The sequence below is a fragment of the Pantherophis guttatus genome, chromosome 2, assembly GCF_059756535.1.
Source record: "Pantherophis guttatus breed Tessera chromosome 2, ASM5975653v1, whole genome shotgun sequence".
Taxonomy (NCBI): Eukaryota; Metazoa; Chordata; class Lepidosauria; order Squamata; family Colubridae; genus Pantherophis; species Pantherophis guttatus.
The window spans coordinates 63,375,412-63,389,980 of record NC_142064.1 but is presented as its reverse complement, the minus strand read 5'-3'; the positions used below and the strand labels follow the sequence as shown (position 1 = coordinate 63,389,980).

Sequence of the window (14,569 nt, the reverse complement as noted above, 5' to 3'; positions counted from 1 at the left end):
GAAACAGTGCTAATATGGTGATTACACATTACAAGTAATTTTACATATATTTAGTTGCATATAAATTGCAACTAAAAAGAGTAAGGCTAGAAAACCCAGTTATTATAATGCTGACAAATGAAATTTTAGGCAAGTAAAAGTTATAAAGATAATAAAATAATTATATTTCACTATTTACTTCAGGATAATAAATCCTCCTTTTCCAGATTGGATTCCCAGTGTTGGAAAACCTAAAGGACTGGGCAAGGGACAAGCTATCATAAAAAAAAAACAAACTATCTATGTGGTTATTATGGTAGGTGTTGAAAATGACTTGATGGCACATAATCAAGCTGAATACTAAAACTATGGCATTTTTTGCTCATTTTTATAGTATTAATCCATTCATTGAGACTTATTTCAGCACAGGCAAGTTAGGATTGCAGATGTCTATGGAGATTCTCAATCATCCAGGTTATAGTTGTTCCAAAAGTGCTTTTTTTCAAAAGGCAATTAGACATTCTTGTTTCTTTTCCTTGAAAATGATTCACTTCTCATCCAAGAAGTTTCTTCAGTTCTAACTCAAGTTCTAGTTCTAATAAAGAAACTCCAGTTGCCTCTTGAAAAAAACACTGCTGGGGTTAGGATTGCAGCCATTATATCACCATAGTAATATTCCAGTATCCCAACCTTAACATTTTTGGATAGAAATCCTACATAATGTAAAACATGCTAATTGGAAGAAAGCACATCTAATGAGATAAAGAACAGAGACACCACCAGGTTACGCTAAGGCTGAAGTATGAAATCAAAGACACATCAGTGAAGGAGTAACAAAACATTTATACAACATTGCTAAGAAAAATAGATACTGCCATTACAAGCAATTAAGTTTAATCTGAGAGTGGAATGTATTATTAAAAAATGAGAAGTTTATAACAAATGAAAGAAATGTTTTGTTCAATGGGAATCTACTATGATAAAATATAAGAAGGCTGTCAATTTATAACTTTAAAGAGGATTAGATAACCATGGATCATACCTAGTAGTTGTAATTCTAAGACATGAAAAAAATCATGGCTGCTATATTCCACAAATAATATATCTTGCTGAGACCACCAGCAGCAAAGTGCTATTGCACCTGCTTGCAACTTCCCAAAAACATCCAAATGAGCACTGCAGGATCAAGATGCTAAACTAAATAGGCTTTTCATTTGATCCAATGGGTTTTGTGGTCTGGAATTCACTTTTATTGTTGCTCTGTAAGTAGAGCTCTTTGAATTTATTTAATAAGAATGGTAATTTAGGTGTGGCCATATATAATTTACATTATGATATATTATAGGAACACACAAATTTGCTAACTGAGACCTTTGTTTTTCTTTGCACACCACCACAGGCACTTTAGCATGGAAATCTGCATCAACATCAATAAAAGATTCTAGGGGAAAAAAGAAAACCACATTAATCATGGTACCAAAAGAAACATGCCTACCAATATGTCTCTCCTGAAGGAAAAATGAAACAGAAAATGTATGTTTCCTTTCTGTAGTTTATTGGTGGACTCACATGGATGCAATTTGCATGAAACAAGTGAAATCACAGTATAGAATTGCTATTTGAAATTATCAGGTGTGGGTACTCCATATGGTAACTTTTCTTGTATATAGTTTATTGCACTTGTTAAATAAATCTTAACAACTGAACTTCAATTTCAATAGCAATACAAATCTATTTTGAATTATAAGAAAATGAAATAGAATATATTTTCAAGAAGTTTAATTTTTTAAAAAAGAAATACTCTGTCCAGTTATGTAAAATACATAACTGTATTTTGATCTTACGTTTGGGTCTGGTACTTGCCCTTCAAACGTTAGCTATGACTAGACAATCCCTGACCCATCTCAGAGCTGTTTCCTTACCAGATTTTCAATGCCACAGCTGTTAATGACAGTGACACAGCTCCTAATGCAATGCCTTCACTGGAAAAGTTCTTTAAAAATTGGAGAGATATTCAGAGTTGTATCTGCTTTGAAAATAGCCCATGTTGAACTTTATAGCATGATCAAATATCAGGAGTTTATCACAGAAAATGTTACAGGACAATTTGTATTATGTAATAAATGCAGATTTTGGACACGTTCTGTAACTAAGCCCATATGAGCTATCTTCGTTCAAAAATCATTGCCGTACAATTTAGAGTTTTGCCCAATTAAGATTACATAATCAATAAGCAGATTTGACATTAACTCGTCTTATCACATATTATACTGAATATCTGAAGATTTATACCCCTTCTTTCAGCAGCAAACTTTCATTAATTCCCGAGGCCTCAGTAAGCTGGCCAGGTTGTATCTTCATTAAGACATGAAACTAGCTCCAAGGGTATATCATATAGCAACATATGTAAGTTGAGCTTGACTAGCAACGAATTGACTGTAAGTTCTATTTTTTTCATTCTTATGAAAATACCCTTGGATTGAATGGCGAACTGGTTATAATTAATACAATCCACCTATTATACAGGTGCATGAACAATTGTTACAGAATGAGATATGTCAACTAAATATTCTGAATATTACCTAACTACTGCAGACTCTCTAGATCAGGGGTGTAAAACTCATGTTGTCATGGTGGCGTCACATGACATATTGGGACTTTTTTCCCCTCCGCTATACTGGGCGTGGGCATGGCCAGCCTGTGACACTTGTGGCCTGTGGGCCGGGAGTTTGACAGCCCTGCTCTAGATAACACAAATGCTTTTACTAGAAACTTTTTTTGTTGTGATTTACAATATTCTTTAGTAAAACTCTGTTCTGAAAGAAATGGTTTCAGTAGCATTTTGTTTCCAATTTTAGTATGTCTTTAAGTATATATTTTATTCTTGCTAGACTAGCCCTATAAACCAACAAACTAGAAGAACTAGTGTTCATTAGTCTTAATGAAGTCATAAATTAGAATTCCCTATGGCAATCTAGTACAGGATGTACAAGGCATTTCCCTTTGTGCTGCTAAAAGATCCCTGTTAGTACATATCTCTAATCAGATTTAACAACATTTGGGCATTATGTCTTCCCATCACCACAATCCCTAAAGAATTTGAGCAACAATTCATTCATACTTCATTTTTAAATATTCTATGATGAAAATCACAGCTCGACAATCAAATTACAGGCCTGACCCCAAGTATTCCCCATTCCAACCCAACATTTCAATCTGGTGTCCCTTATACTGGTGCACTAAAGTCTCTTCTTTGCTGTATATAGAAATGGACAATTACATCTATCATTGAAAAAATCAGAGATGGATGTAATAGTTGTATGAACTCCATGCACTGGATGTTCCCAATGATAGAACATGATTGGAGGAAAGAGGAAAGAAATCAACTCCCTTATTTTCTGATGCTCTTACTCATCCTGAATATCTTCTCCTGAAAGATTGGGAACCCTTCAGTATAATGTATCACTGCAGGCTAGGGGTTACAGAAAAATTACTATTCTGCTCCTTTCCTCCAAGCAATTATCTTCCTTAATTATTTATTTATTAGGGCAACAGAGGACGTTTTTCTATAATGAAGAAAAATTCTGATCCAATATAATTCTTTTGATCGACAGTACCACCTATTCACAACTAATTGTTTATGAGTGCAAAGGAATGCTATTTTTTCATGTCAGATGAGGAAAAAAAATAATTATAGATTGAACTCTTACCATTGTTCTTCAGGCTTTCTTGTACAAGTAAGAGAACATCGGGTTGGGACATCTATGAAGAAGAGCAGAACAAAAGTTAGATAAATATAACATTTTCCTAAATATTTTCCAGCAATATTTCAAAATATCAGTCCAGCAGAACAATTAATTTTCTAATCTTTTTTTATTTAAACCATCCAATTAGTACTGTTTGAAATTACTGTTTGAAAATATTAGGAACAGTATAAAATTGCTTTTTTCTAATGTTACAGCTGCTCTAACACAACTGTTCTTTGTGACTTGTCTTCTGCCAAAGATCCACATGAACCGCCAAAATGTTGTGACTCCTTTCAAAATAGGGATTTTTTTGGCTCATGTGTTCACAATGCTGATTAATACATTAAAGGGGGGGGGAATTATCCTGTGGTAGGGCAGGTGGCCAATAAAATTTTTAATACATACATTAATAAATAAATAAATTTAATTTTCAATTTTAATTTATGCCAATAGGGCTGGATTTAAGCTAAAGTGAACAGTCTCCCACTCATGTAGCATCTTATCCTTATCCTTCCAGATCAAATAGGTTCCAAAGAGTACTTCAGCCATCTACACTACATTTTATATATTTTATACATTATATACGTGTATATACATTTTATATTGAGAGAACAATGCTATTACATTCAATCCATAAGTACATGCAGATTCAAAATTTATTGTTAAACAAATAGGAACATGTTATTTCTCAAAAATAAAAAAAGTCTCAAATGAACACATTCCCCAAAGTTGTTATTTTAATCCATCAGTTTACAATATCAACATGTCATAAATATAGACTGAAGAACCAGACTGCTACAACTCAGTTTATCCTGTATTTGCTAGTAACATTAATATCTTACATTGGGTGGAAACTGGATATCCAGATTTATATCAGAATTTTTAAAGCCAAATCTGCTCCAGGAAGAACCATATAACCTTAGAGAACAATCTATTAATGAAAGAAAATGAGAATATTAAAATCAAACTGAAAAACCACGAGAAGCCCAGTGTTCTCCAAGACAGTCTAATCCAGAATTTTAAAAGGAGTTATTATGAAGGGTGAAGGCTGAAGATGAAGGTTCATCTTTCAAAAACCCCTGAAGTTAGCTCATCAATAATTAAGAGACAAAATTTAGATATTCTTATGCTTTCTCTGTATCAATTCATTTTGTAACTTTTTCAGTAATATGGTATTTAAATTTTACTGTTTTAAGCTCATATTTTGCATTATGCTGCTAAAATGCAGGGAAAATATTCACAGCCATGACATGTTAAAAGTTATTAAAATAAAAATCTATGTATAATAATCATAATAATAACCTGGCAATTTTGGTTGAAGTATATTTTCCATAGTAGTTTTGATTCCAAGCCTTTGTTCGACATCTTCATTATTTAATCCAAACTCTTCTACTACTTTTTGAACGGCTATACGGATAGCTTCAATTTGCAAAAGTGTTGGTGGAGGAAGTGCATTCAGCAGTTGTTGTTCTTGCTTTTCCTTTAAAGATAAAATGTAAAGCAATCTAAATACGTCAAATATTTTAACAATGTAAGAATATCAATGTTAGTGCACAAATCACTTAAAACAATATGACTACCTGATTTTCCTTCATATCTTGGTAAAAAAACCCAACAACCAATACATTCAAATGTACCTCCAAAGGGCATTATAATTGATCTCTCCAGTAGGGAATTTATTATCAGAACATAGAAATCCCAATTCAATCACAAAAACATTCCTTTTGCAAGAAAAAGAGAGCACACATAAAATATTACTAATGCATACAAAAGATTAGATCTAATTTTAGTCGTAACTATGGGTAGTTAAATCAATTATATCAATTTAGAACTAATATTCAACTCTATTGATTTCAATAACATTAAATCTAGTGAACTTATACATTTCAACTCAGAATTAATTCTAAGTTTATTGAGTTCAGTGGTTTAATTCTAAATTTCATTAAATTTAGATCCAACCCATTGTGCCCACATGAATGGAAGAGCCTTGATAGTACAGTGGTCCACGCACCCTGTTATTAACACAGCTGCCTGCAATTTTCTGCTGGTTTGAATCTCTCCAAGGCTCAAGGTTGACTCAGCCTTCCATCCTTTCTAAGGTAGGTGAAATGAGGACCCAGTTTGTGGGGGCAATAAGCTGACTTTGTATAAATATACAAAAGTATGAAGGCTATTGCTTAACGCATTGTAAGCTGCCCTGAGTCTCCGGAGAAGGGCGGCATATAAATCAAATTAAAAAAAAAAAAAAGACAACTGGAAGAGTAACAACACAAAATATAGATGTCTATCTCAAGAAGCTTACAATATAAAATTCCACACCAAAGAAAAATAAAAGCATAGCAAACAAACCAAAAAAATAATAGCTGCCAAGGCAGCAAACCAATTATGAAAAAAATAATAATCTTCTTGAGATGGTGAAATACAACTTTAGAACTACAATTGGGACCAGAATTTCCATTGCTAAGCAAGGTGGTTAAGGCCCTATTTTATGACCCTTTTTCTTATGGTTGCTAAGCAAATCACTGCAGTTGAGTGAATCAGGTGGTTGTTAAGTGAATCCAGCATCCCCACAGATCTCGCTCGTCAGAAACCATCTGGGAAGGTCACAAATGGTGATCCCATGACCCAGATGTGCAACTGTCATAAATACATGCAGGTTGCCAAATACCTGAATTCTGATTGTGTGACCTTGGGGATGCTGCAATGGTCATTGGTGCGAGGACCAGTTGTAAGTTACTATTTTTAGTGCTGCTGTAACTTTGAATGGTTGCTAAATGAATGGCTTACTCATTTAGCAGTAAGGCTGTAAGGACTACATGTAGGCAAAGAATTTGAGAATCTGTTTCCCATTCAATGCAAATAAATATCCTAATTACAGGTAGTCCTTGACTTACAACAGTTCATTTAGTGACCATTCAAAATTACAACGGCACTGAATAAAGTGACATGAATAAAGTAACAAATTCTCACTTAACAACATAAATTTTGGGCTCAATTGTGGTCATAAATCGAGGACTACCTGTAATGTATTCCTGCTTGCCCACTTCAATCTGCAGTCTGAAAGTATCCTCCTCATTTAAACAACCAGCTTTTTTTTACAGACTTTTCTAGAAGGCCCTAAGCGTGCTGAATGGATTGCTGCCTAGCTCTATGGTGAAAATGAGTTGCTGCTCTTAACTGCTGTTCTAATATTTTATCTGTTTAACATGGTAACACAATTTCTGTTGTCTTGATGGTTACATGGGGCTTTGTGTGTGACATCACATTCCACAATTACATGCTCACAGAACCCAAAGCAGAGTTGATTAGAAGAGCTAGGCAGAAATCAATATATTTTAGTACATAAAGACACAAAACACAAATAGGACCACATTTGTATTCTTCTTCTCCCTTTTTATAACATCATGAAACTGAATATTGCTGTTGTTTTTACTGTCATTAACTCACCTTTATGTTTTTCTTGTGCCTTTTTTCCTTGATATGCTTATGAGCAAATGCCACTGACTCAATCAATACATCACATAACCTGCAAGTATATTTAGCTGTTGGGTAGCTTCGAGGTCGCTAGAGAAAAATAAATTATTTTTTAATTATATTTGTCAAGAAAAATTATAGTGTCATAAAACATATTGGGAACTACTTGCCCAATTAAAGCTGGGCATATTCCAGTTTCTAGTTGATTTAATGACTTCACCTTTCCCATGTGATCTGCACACAGTTCCTGTAATTCATCTTCACCCTCTGTTAAATTAGAGAATTTTAATTGCAAATACTGCCAAAGTCAAAGATAGTAAGCCAGTAACTTCAGAATGCTACCAGAGATTGACCAATGTTGTTATATATTGAACCATTCTATATTCAACTGCATTTACTTGTTTCCTGCAGTTATGTCTGGTTTGCTCTACAATACTTTGTCAGAACTTACATTTTTGTACTCCTAAGAACTCAGAATCATTTAGGGTTTTGTTTTTTTTAATGGCTTGTCATTCTACCACTGTATATTGGGTACATTTGGAATTCTATGCTCTGTGGGTATTGTTTGTAATAGCCTTCTCTAGTCTGGAGCCTCCCATTTGTGTTGGATAGCAACTCTCACGTCTCATAAACTGGGAAATTTGGAGATCTTGAAGGAACCAAGCTGATTTTGAGTATGAATATTGGCATGAATATTTATATTTTATGTATTCAGAATAGTATTCATATGCTACAACTGCAAAATTGTATTGAAGATGATTCCACTACAGTGGGTTGCTCATTAGCTTTTTTTACTTTTTAGATACTTTACTGCACATTTAAAAAACACATATTCAAATGTTACTCTAATATACCCGCTGGCCATTTGAATCAAAACTTGTAACAATTTATAATAAATTTATCTAAACTATTGCTACTTAGTATAAGAAAGCAAAGCCCTATAATTCTCAAATAGACAATTCTTATGCTTTCCCAAACTTGTTTATTTCTGCTTTTCTAATATATTTGAATGTGTGTTACCCAACCCTGGTTCACATACATGTTTAAATAAGCATGTATGCGGCAGAAATATTACCTTCCTCAGTCTCTCAATGTAATCTCTCTTAAGTCGTTCTTCAGCCTGCTGCAACCCCAGTAATTCTTTTGCTGTCAGTAAAGACTCATCTATAACCGGTCCATCCATTTCATCATCCTGATCATTGTCTTCTTTTTTTATTCTTCTTGATCTCCTTGGTTTCCTATGCTTCTTCATTTCTTTTTTTGCGGTTATCAGAAAAAGAATTATCTTAAGATATTGCATAAATTAACCGTTATTAGCACAGCATGTGTTGATAATATGGCAAAACTTTGCTGAGGAACATTGAGCAATGAACTTTCAAAAGTAATAGTCATGGTTTAAAAACTCTGGAGGTAGACCCAACCAGAGAGAGTACAATATAGAAAAGATACTCAGAAAATAAATAAAAGTACAGCACAGTCCTATGCAGTTTTATTTACATGTCTCTAGCACGTATGCAACTTTAAATTTCTAGTACATCAGTTTGAAAATAATGTGTACTTTTAAACTCATGTCTTAACATCAGGTTAAGTTGAATAATACTGCATATAAGATGAAAAAGGAAAAGCATGGTAATACTGAAATTTTTACTTAAAAACAAATGACAGTTCTTAAAAAGAACCACTGCAATATTTGAAAGAGGCCATGTCCTATAAAAAGCTCTCATTTGTGTCTATTTACACAAGGCACACAAAGCAGAATTCAGCCAAACTTATGTCCACTGAAAGGAATGGATCCTGCACAAAAGCAATATAGCACTATGCAACTTTCACACATTTTCATTTTAGTAGGACTGGTGTAGCTTACTCCCCATGGTGCTGCTACAGTTTTGACACTGGCACTTAAATTTTTTGGCAGCAACCTGAACCAATGGAAATTATGTCATTCCTAAAATATTTAAAGTAATGCTTATAATGGTCTTAACTGAAACATTATGGGAGGTCAGTGGTACACCCACTTACCTCACAGAACACACTATTATACTCTCTGCAAAGAAACTTCTAGATTTGCCAGAAGAAAAGCTGAAGTTAAAACAGAGGTATAACAGACCACCTAAAACTGCATTGACATTAATATTACATATCCTTCAATCTTTTCATAACATTAACTGCTTGAATTGTTGTAACGAGTCTACTTTAATATTTTTGAGGATTAGAAGATACCTACCAATATTGGCTAAACTTGTAGCAAAGTTTATATCAAACTATATAATAGTTTAATGGTTCAAACTATTCAATATTCAATAGTGTGAATAGTTTCAATAGTTAGTAATGACTGCAGAAAAATATGAGTGTTAATCTACAGAAGATCATCAAATGTATTACCAGAATTTCCTTTTCTATCAGATAAATCTTCACTTGTCAGGTCTCTAAAGAGCTGCCTTCTTCTACTTCTGCCTCCTAAATTCTCACATTCATGAGGAAATTCTTTCCGTGGTCTGATAATCACAGGTATCCAGGCTGTAGATTTGAATTCTCTCCAATTGCTGGAATTAGCTTGATGGTTGTCAGACACCCATTTCTTAATTTGGTCTTTTGAAGAATCATTTATTCTTGCCCCTTGATTGTAAACAATGTTTTTTGAAGAATTTGGACTACTCAAAGCAGCATGTGCTCCCTTTCTAGGACTTGTTCCATAGTCACTTGATGTTCCCTTTCTTTTTTCAAATTTGGTGTCCACTTTGCTACTGTGTCCATTTCCACAATCATCCATCACTTGACGTGAAGCACATTTCTGGAAATCCTCCTCATTTGTAACTCCCCAGTCCTTATTACGCCTCGTATAGCAAGATTTTGCAGCATCGCCCATTGTAATCACTGTTTACTCTTTCCCTGTGGATGATGGAAAAACTAAAATAAAATTTCAAAATAAGATCAGGTACTTGCAAGAGTATGGGATAGTTATGGGAACATATGGGATAGTTCAAATTGTTGATCCCATATATCAAGACACAAAGCACCTGAAGCAAACTACAACCAAGCCACTTATGCAGGACATTTTCAGTATGAGGTCTGTACTGTTTCTTTCAAGTTTAGCATAATACACAACAGAATACATCATGTTATGAAACTGAGATAAAAAGTTATCATCCAAACACAATAAATATATTACTAAATATTCTAATATTGATGCATGCTATTTTAGCTATATATACTAGAACAAATTAAATCAAAGTTCTCCAGCCTGATAGTTTCACATGTGCTGGGGACACACATGTTGGCTGGGGATTCAGGGAATGATAAATACAGCAACAGGATAGTAGCAAGTTGAGGAAGGCTGAATAAATGTTCCAGAAAACCTACATACTTTAGGCATTTATTTGAATATCTGTGTAAATTCATATATACCTATCATTCTACAATGCCCATTATTTCAATAATGATCATAAAAGCACATTCAGTACCTAAAAAAGCACTAAGCTCCAAAGACTGTATAGTAAATAAGATGGTAAGTGGCAATACACAGTGGTGGCATTTTAAAGTAACATTCTGAATTTATTCCCAAGAGACAGAAATTTAGAGAGAAGTGGTACCAGTCTTAAATCTTACAAATTGACTATATGTTGATGTGCCCTCAGTGCTAATTTTGGCAAATTTCAGGTGGTTAACGTTTTTTTTTTGTAGATTTTAGCTCTGCATTTAACACAATGCTTAAACATAGACTAGTGTCTAAACTTATGGGTCTTGGGCTTTCTTATTCAATCTGCCTTTGGATTATAGATTTCCTGTCTGGCCGCTCTCAGAGGGTCAGATTAAGTAATCATATCTCTTCAGCCCTTATTCTTAACACTGGTACACCACAGGGTTGCGTGTTGAGTCCCTTACTCTACACTCTATGTGCATGACTGTATTCCCACTCATGCTAGTAATACTATTACTAAATTTGCAGATTTAGTACAGATGGGACTCATCTCCGGGAAGGGGGGGGGATGAATCTGCCTATTGAGATGAGGTGGACCGGTTGATTTCGTGGTATGGAGACAGTAACTTGGTCCTTAACACCAATAAGACCAAGGAGCTTATAGTGGACTATAGAAGGAATAGATCAGATATCCAGCCCTTGCTTATCAATGGAAACCGAGTGGAGCAAGTGGCCAGTTTTAAGTTTCTGGGTGTTATCATAAAAGAGGACCTGACCTGGGGCACTCACATTGCAGCACTGGTCAAAAGGGCCCAGCAGAGATTATACTACCTGAGACTTCTCAGGAAAGAACTGAATGAAAAACTGCTGATGACCTTCTACCGCTGTACCATAGAGAGTATTTTAACTTACTGTACTTGTGTATGGTTTGCTAATTGCACAGTAGCAGATAGGACAGCACTCCAGAGGGTTAACGTTATTGCCTAGAGGATCATTGGTTGCCTTCTCCCCTCCTTGGACGAACTTTATAGCTCCCGCTGCCTTAAGAAAGTTCAAAACATTCTTAAAGATTCATCTCATCTTGGGCACCCTTTTTTTGAAATATTACCATCTGGCAGACAGTACAAGATAACAAAAACAAGGAAAAATAGGCTGAAAAACAGCTTCTATCCCAGGGTAGTAAATAATATAAATACAATGTGTAGCTCAATTGCCTCCAAAAGCAAACCATCCCAGCCCAGTCACTTCAACGACGTATATCATAAATCATTAAATGACATCACTCTCCTCATGCAACTGTCAGTCGGCAATATGATTTAACAAGTGAGGCCTTTATCACCAGGAAGGGAATCACTTATTTTCAGACTTAAATTAACTCATTGCCTCCCCATTTGACAACCTTACAGAAAGGAGCTCATATATCATACTGCAATACTCTGAGATTGTTGAATTAATGGCAATTAGAAATGCAAGTAGATGTGACCAGCTAAAAACATAAATCAACAATTGCAGGCAAATATAAGAGACATATTTCAACTCTATTCTGTTCATTAACTCTTGAGGAACCAAGATAAGTTTTCTTGAAAAAAAGATAATCAATTACATAATTCACTAGGCATGCCACATAAAACATACTCAATGAATTTTGATCTGACAAACTAAAAACTGAAGTTATACTATAAATTTGATTTAACATGAAAATTTGATTTCTACACTGCTTTATTTTAATAAATCAAGGTAACTACTTTGCACATAATTAATTCTTCTAAAAAGAGCTTGATTATAACGAAGTTTTTTCCCAAGCTGTTATAGTACAGCTTTAACTATAAAGATGCACAGAAACCCAAACCTTACAAGAAAATAGAGCCCTATTGAGCATAGACATGCTTATTTACAGAATACATTACTAAGTACTGTATGTTTATGTAGTAAAAACAGTGCCTATTAGAAAGCCTATGAGGAAGCCATGTGACTTACTAAAACATCTTTCAGAATAGTTATTTGTTAAATTTATACGGTCGCCCACTCACTCTCAGTGACTCTAGGTGGCTTAACAACAACCCCCCCCAAACCCCAATATAAAAGAATTAAAAAACAATAACTTCCCTCCCCTCTGGTGACAACAGACTATCAAACGAGCCACTTGATGGGCTCCATCCCACTCTTTATATGGCAAAGCGACCGGGCAGAACAAATCCCACCTAACTGTCAAGGCTGCATTCACCTGAACAAATGTAAACAGCATTACCAGAGTACATAGAATGTCATTGTGTTCCCACATTTTTTTTTTCCACAAAAGAAATCACATGAATGTCCCATGAGGGTAGCTATACAGTATATTTCTAGAAAGAAGTAATCTGTCCATAGTCTTAACACTACAGTGTGAAAGAAAAACATTAGATTTCATTTTAGCATCATGTGTTTATAGATCAGGAAGCATTCAATAATAAATTACTGTAACTTATTTCTGTAATTACTGCAATATTATTGCATCTGCAGGAATGCTTCTAAATCTACGAACACACGATGCTTAAAATGACATCTGGATTTTTTTTTTTTTCATTTCACACTGCAACGTTAAGACAAGTAGACAATAAAAGGCCATCATTTAATAAAATGTGTACCTGCATTCACTGCTGCTTGAGAAAGCATACGTTTTTCTAAGCCTACATAAACCTTCTCAAGTGAATGGAGACGCACTTGAAAAAAAAATCTCTTCTTGCCACATCTGAACATTAATTCTGAGGCAAATGTGGATCAAATAATCGTATCCGGTCTTCCTCTATATAATGCCCTCCAGCTACGCTTCAAAGCCCATCTAGTTCGGGAGAAAGGAGCTGGGCGTCCAAAACAGATTGCAGAAGGCTATATAGCGTGTGTCATAGGATAAGCAGACGATAAAGGGAATACATAATAGATTCGCGAAAACGTCTATGACAGCGGGGGCAACTTGGGAGTCCTCCTCCCCAAGGGGGGGGGCAGTTGCATCATCAGCCACAGCTGGAGGAGGAGGAGCTCCAACCGAGGTAATGACTTAGGCCCAAGGAAGAGAGAGAGAGAGTTCGTAGAGAGTCCGCCTCACCCATCTACCACAGCGCTCTTCAGCTGGAGTCGGGGAAACCCCCCTCGCCCCCTCCCCCAATGGGGAATCCCACCGACCAGGGGCGGCTGGTGGGTAACTAGGGAGGTGGGTGGGGCCGAGGGCGTCAGGCCGTGTCTCCCTATATACCCCGCCCAACGGGGCGGGAGAGACGGGTCGACAGGGGACAAGGCTGAACACTCACTTAGACGAGAATACAGCCGCTCTTCGGGCCACAGGCTCTCGCCGGTCGTGCCTCCTCGCCCCTCGCCCCGCCGTCACGGCCGCTTGCCGGCTCCTGTCCCCGCTTCGGTTACTGCTCTCCGTCCATTGTGCCAAGGCGGAAGCCCGCAGCAGCCCCCGTCGCACAACAAAACCGTCTCACCGCCTTCCTCCGCCCACTCTCGGTCGCGCCGGCCTCTCTCCATCCGGCACATTCTGTTTACCTCACGGGGTGCCGGCGCCATGACACGAGAGGCAGAAGAAGAGCCGCGCCTCTCTCTCTCTCTCTCTCTTTTTTCTTTTTTTTCCCCCTCGCGCGTCATCGGTTCCTATATCGGCCGTGGCGCCAGCGGCGGAGTCCGTCTTCCTTTTGTAAAGGAGCAGATGTAGCTCATGGTGCGAAAACTTAGAAAAAACGTTTTCGCTTTCGAGAGGAAAAAGAGCTCCCTGCCCCCTTCCCCCCCCCAAAAAAAACTAATTTTGTTTTTTATGCGTAGTTGCCAAGTCATGTCGCCATACAGATTCCGAACCTTAGAAAGTTTAGGATCTGTGGCAATTTTTCATGGTAAATTTATCCAGGAGCCTGGATAGCTCTGCAGACAAGGCACTGCAATTTAACACCAGCTGTCTGCAATTAAAGTAAGTTCGAAT

General features: G+C 36.2%; 1 protein-coding gene across 5 annotated transcripts in view; it reads right to left on the bottom strand.

The window, feature by feature from the left end:
• Positions 1–14,187, bottom strand: part of TUT7 (terminal uridylyl transferase 7) — a 35,205-nt gene extending 21,018 nt beyond the window's left edge. For 2 of the 5 annotated variants that reach the window (XM_034410110.3, XM_087888259.1), the window contains exons 1-8: positions 13,902–14,187; positions 9,582–10,088; positions 8,275–8,453; positions 7,173–7,289; positions 5,028–5,205; positions 4,568–4,656; positions 3,690–3,741; positions 1,351–1,420 (exon numbers count right to left, since the gene is read on the bottom strand). In XM_034410110.3, coding sequence (XP_034266001.2) covers positions 1,351–1,420; positions 3,690–3,741; positions 4,568–4,656; positions 5,028–5,205; positions 7,173–7,289; positions 8,275–8,453; positions 9,582–10,065 — 1,169 coding nt within the window. In that variant the 5' untranslated portion in view covers positions 10,066–10,088; positions 13,902–14,187. Of the gene's footprint in view, positions 1–1,350; positions 1,421–3,689; positions 3,742–4,567; positions 4,657–5,027; positions 5,206–7,172; positions 7,290–8,274; positions 8,454–9,581; positions 10,089–11,529; positions 11,729–13,241; positions 13,581–13,699; positions 13,807–13,901 lie in introns of those variants that run through there. The other 3 variants (XM_087888258.1, XM_087888257.1, XM_034410111.3) reach the window with 3 other exon arrangements.
• Positions 14,188–14,569: the final 382 nt, after the last annotated feature.